This window comes from Gracilinanus agilis, chromosome 4 (genome assembly GCF_016433145.1).
Source record: "Gracilinanus agilis isolate LMUSP501 chromosome 4, AgileGrace, whole genome shotgun sequence".
NCBI classification, from domain to species: domain Eukaryota; kingdom Metazoa; phylum Chordata; class Mammalia; order Didelphimorphia; family Didelphidae; genus Gracilinanus; species Gracilinanus agilis.
The window spans coordinates 166,041,887-166,045,329 of record NC_058133.1 but is presented as its reverse complement, the minus strand read 5'-3'; the positions used below and the strand labels follow the sequence as shown (position 1 = coordinate 166,045,329).

At 56.1% G+C, this 3,443-nt stretch overlaps 1 protein-coding gene across 1 annotated transcript in view; it reads right to left on the bottom strand.

Annotated features, from left to right (window-relative positions):
- Positions 1-282, bottom strand: part of CRABP2 (cellular retinoic acid binding protein 2) — an 11,998-nt gene extending 11,716 nt beyond the window's left edge. The window contains exon 1 of the mRNA XM_044672767.1: positions 94-282. Coding sequence (XP_044528702.1) covers positions 94-163 — 70 coding nt within the window. The 5' untranslated portion in view covers positions 164-282. The remainder of the gene's footprint in view (positions 1-93) is intronic.
- Positions 283-3,443: the final 3,161 nt, after the last annotated feature.

The following is a 3,443-nucleotide window of genomic DNA, read 5'->3' as shown; positions in this document are numbered from 1 at the left end:
TGTCTGCCACCCCCCCCTCCCCCAAGGCCCCAGTCGTTCTCTGACCCCCCCCCCCCCCCCCCCCCCCCCGGCTAATCCCAAAGACTTTCTCACCCAATTCCTTGAGCAATTCATCAAAGTCTTTTGATGAGAGGATCTTCCAGGTCCCGGAGAAGTTGGGCATTTTGGCAGGAGGGAGAAGACTTTTCCCTGGAAATGGGACTTGGAGGACTGGAAGCTCCGGGAGCCACCTCCTCCTCCTTCCCACCGCGCGATCTCTAAGCACCGCGAGCCAAAGAGACAATCACAGGGAAACCCCAAAGCCGGGAAAGCTCGGGCTTGGGCTCTTTTTATAAGGGCCACTGGTCCCGCCCCTGCTCCTCGGCCCCCGCCTTCGGCTCCGCCCCACCCCATCCTCTCTCCACCTGGCGGGGCCCGGCTCCCCTTGGTTAACAGCCGGGTCTTGGAGATCCCAACTCCAAACGCCATCCCCAGAGATCTGGGCTGACCCTTTCCCGCTTCCCTACCACACATCTCCTCCCCTCCTATACCCAGGGTCCACTCCGTGGAGGGAGTAGAGGAGGAGGTACGGGACTACTCTGGGGGTTTCAGGGAAAGAGAGGAAGAGATGTTTAGGTTCTCTCTCCCTGGGTCAGCTAAACTCGGAGGACGCGCTTGGTGGGCACGAGGAAAACTGAGAAATAGATGGTGAGGGCGGGGCAGAATAGGAAAGCCGGGTTCCTGGGCCCTTCTTGCCTCAGTTTCCCTTTCTCCGCTTCCTAGCAGGATTCCACCTCGGGACTCTGCTCCCCACCCCACCCCCGCCCTCCCCCCATCCCTTCCGTTTTTCAGCCTGCTCTCCTCCAGATCTCCAAGCACTCTAAAGCTGTTGTCCGCGCCTTTTGCAGTGGAGTGGTAAGGGGTTCTGCAGATCAGGCTCTTTTTGAACCGACTGTTGGGAAAGAGAAAGGGAGAGCAGAACGGAGAAGAGCAACCTGGATGCTCAGGCGTCCTCATACTTAAATGGGTTGGAGCCAGTCATTTTGCTCCTCACCACACCAGAGAGGAATCGGATAGATGGGGAAAGAGGCCAGTCCCTAGGTCAGGAAGGTCAGGACAACAGGTGAGGCGCTGGCGCCCCCTGCTGGAAGCGATTAGGAAGTGTCGGGACGGCTAGGGGGTGAGCAGACACCTGAGTCCCCCCCCACCTCCCGGGCGGCTAGGGGCGGAGAGCCCAGATTCCTTTCTCTCCATAGCTGTATGCTTAAAAGGCATTAAAGGGTTAATGAAGAATGTAAAAGAAGGGGGTTGTGAAGGCCAGAGGTCACAGCCAATCACTTGACACAATCCCTTTAATAAAGAACTTTTTTTTCGCCTGGCTCTTGGCAGAGGGGGGCCAGCAGGCGGGAGAGGAAGCTGGGAGAAGGGGTAAGGGGGAGGGGAAAGCTCTGCAGAAAAACCACCTACGGAGAGGCATAAGGCTAAAATACCGGACGCCTGAGTCCGGGTGAAGGAAAGTGGAGGGAAGGCTGCCTGGGTCTCCTACTGAGGGGAGGTTGGGGATGGAAGGCTGTCCGGATCTCCTGGGGAATAGGGACTTCCTCGATACGTATTGTCCCCCGGGAGAATGGACCCGGCCTCCCGAAGGGAGAGGCGGATGCTAGAGTTGCACTGCAGGGGGTGAGGAGGAGGGTCCTGTGGGGAGGGACCCAGGTGTCACTTTTCTGGGCAGTTATAAGAGCAGAAGAAGCAGGAATCGTTTTTGAAGTCTGGAGATCAAAGTAGTTGGAGAGTTAGGGAGACACCCAGGAGTCTCTGGGCAGCAGTCTCAGTCCCTCGGGCGCTGTCAAGTGAAAGGTCCCGACATCGAGACACGAAGCCGGGAGGAGAGATGGAGAGGGAACGAGGGGGGAGGAGGCAGAGGAGATGAGGAGGGGGAGGACAGAAAAGAGGAAGAGTAGGAGAAATGGAGAAGCAGAGAAAGCCAAAGATGGGAAAGGGGAGAAGACAGAGAGTGAGACAAAGAGAAAGACAGGAGGAGGGAGGAAAGACAGAAGACCGAAGCAGAGGGGGAGAGATTCAGATTGGTCTCTCCATAGCGGGCCAGAGGGGAGAAATAAAAAGAGGGAGTATGACAGAGAGAAAGCGACAGGGAGAGGGCAAGTGAGGGAGAGAGGAAGCGAGGCTGGGGAAGAGAACTGGAGAACAGAGAACAGGGGCCAGAGATAGAGCGAGGGAAGAACAAAGAGACAGCGAGCTTCGGAGGGAGGTGAGCAGAGGTAGACTGCACTGACGCTCACCCCTCCCCCTTCCTTCTTCTCTGCCATCTCCCCCCTCTCCCTCCCTGGCTCATCCAGGATCTCAGCTGAGGGAGAGGCTGCTGGGCTGAATGGGCCTCGCCTCGGAAAATCTTGTGCATGTGTCTCCCTCGTTCCCGCCCCAATCGCCCCCCCCCCCACTGGTCCCCAGCTCCCGCCAGCTCAACTCATTCCAAAGGCTCTGATGGAAAACTCAATCTGAGTCCCGCCTCTGAGCTATTCTGCTTCCCCCCCCCAGTCCCCCCAGTCCCGCCCCAGCCCAGCCAGCAGTGTGGAGGGAGCTGGTCTGGGGGGATGGTACAGTGTAAGAAACATAGGCTTTCCAGATCTCCAAGCGCTATAAGGGCATGAGCTTCTGGGATCAAGGGGCTACAGGAAAGGCTTCAAATGGTGGGCTCACTGAGGGGGAAAGGGTGGGAGATGGGAGGAGCATGGCAGGGAAGAGAAGGCTTTGGGAAGATGAGGGCTCTTGTGCAGAGGGGCCAATGTTTCAAGTTCTAGAGGTTCTAGCGGCTGGAGTAGAGGGCAGGAAGTTTGGGTGGAAGTTCTGTGGGTGGCTCTAAAGAATGGTAAAAGAAAGATGATGCTGGGCTGATCCTGCAACTTTAGGGGATGGTGGTTAGACAGAAGGGATTTCCAAAGGGAGCCATTATCAACAGGATTTATTAAGTAAGAGTACAGGCAGAGCCCTGAATTATTTTTTTTAACCCTTACTTTCAGACTTAGTAACAACTCTAAGACAGAAGGGTGAGGGGCAGCTGGGTGGCTCAGTGGATTGAGAGCCAGGTCTAGAGAAGGGAGGTCCTCAGACACCTCCTTGCTGTGTGACTCTGGGCAAGTCACTTAACCCTAACTGCCTAGCCCTTACTGTTTTTCTGTTTTGGAACCAATACACAGTATTGATTCTAAGGCAGAAGGTAAGGGTTTAAAATAATGCCCCCACCATGCTATAAATCCAACCCACCCTAAAATCCACTTGAGGCAGAATAGGAGAAAACAGCCTGATACTGCAAGAGATGGGGATGACTTCTTTTCAGAGACATTCCCCCCTTTTCTCTGCTCTAGCCCCTCCACACACCTCAGCCTGGGGAGGGGTTACCTGGCTAGAAGGCAAGGGGCAGGACAACCTGGGGCTGGGGGGACAGG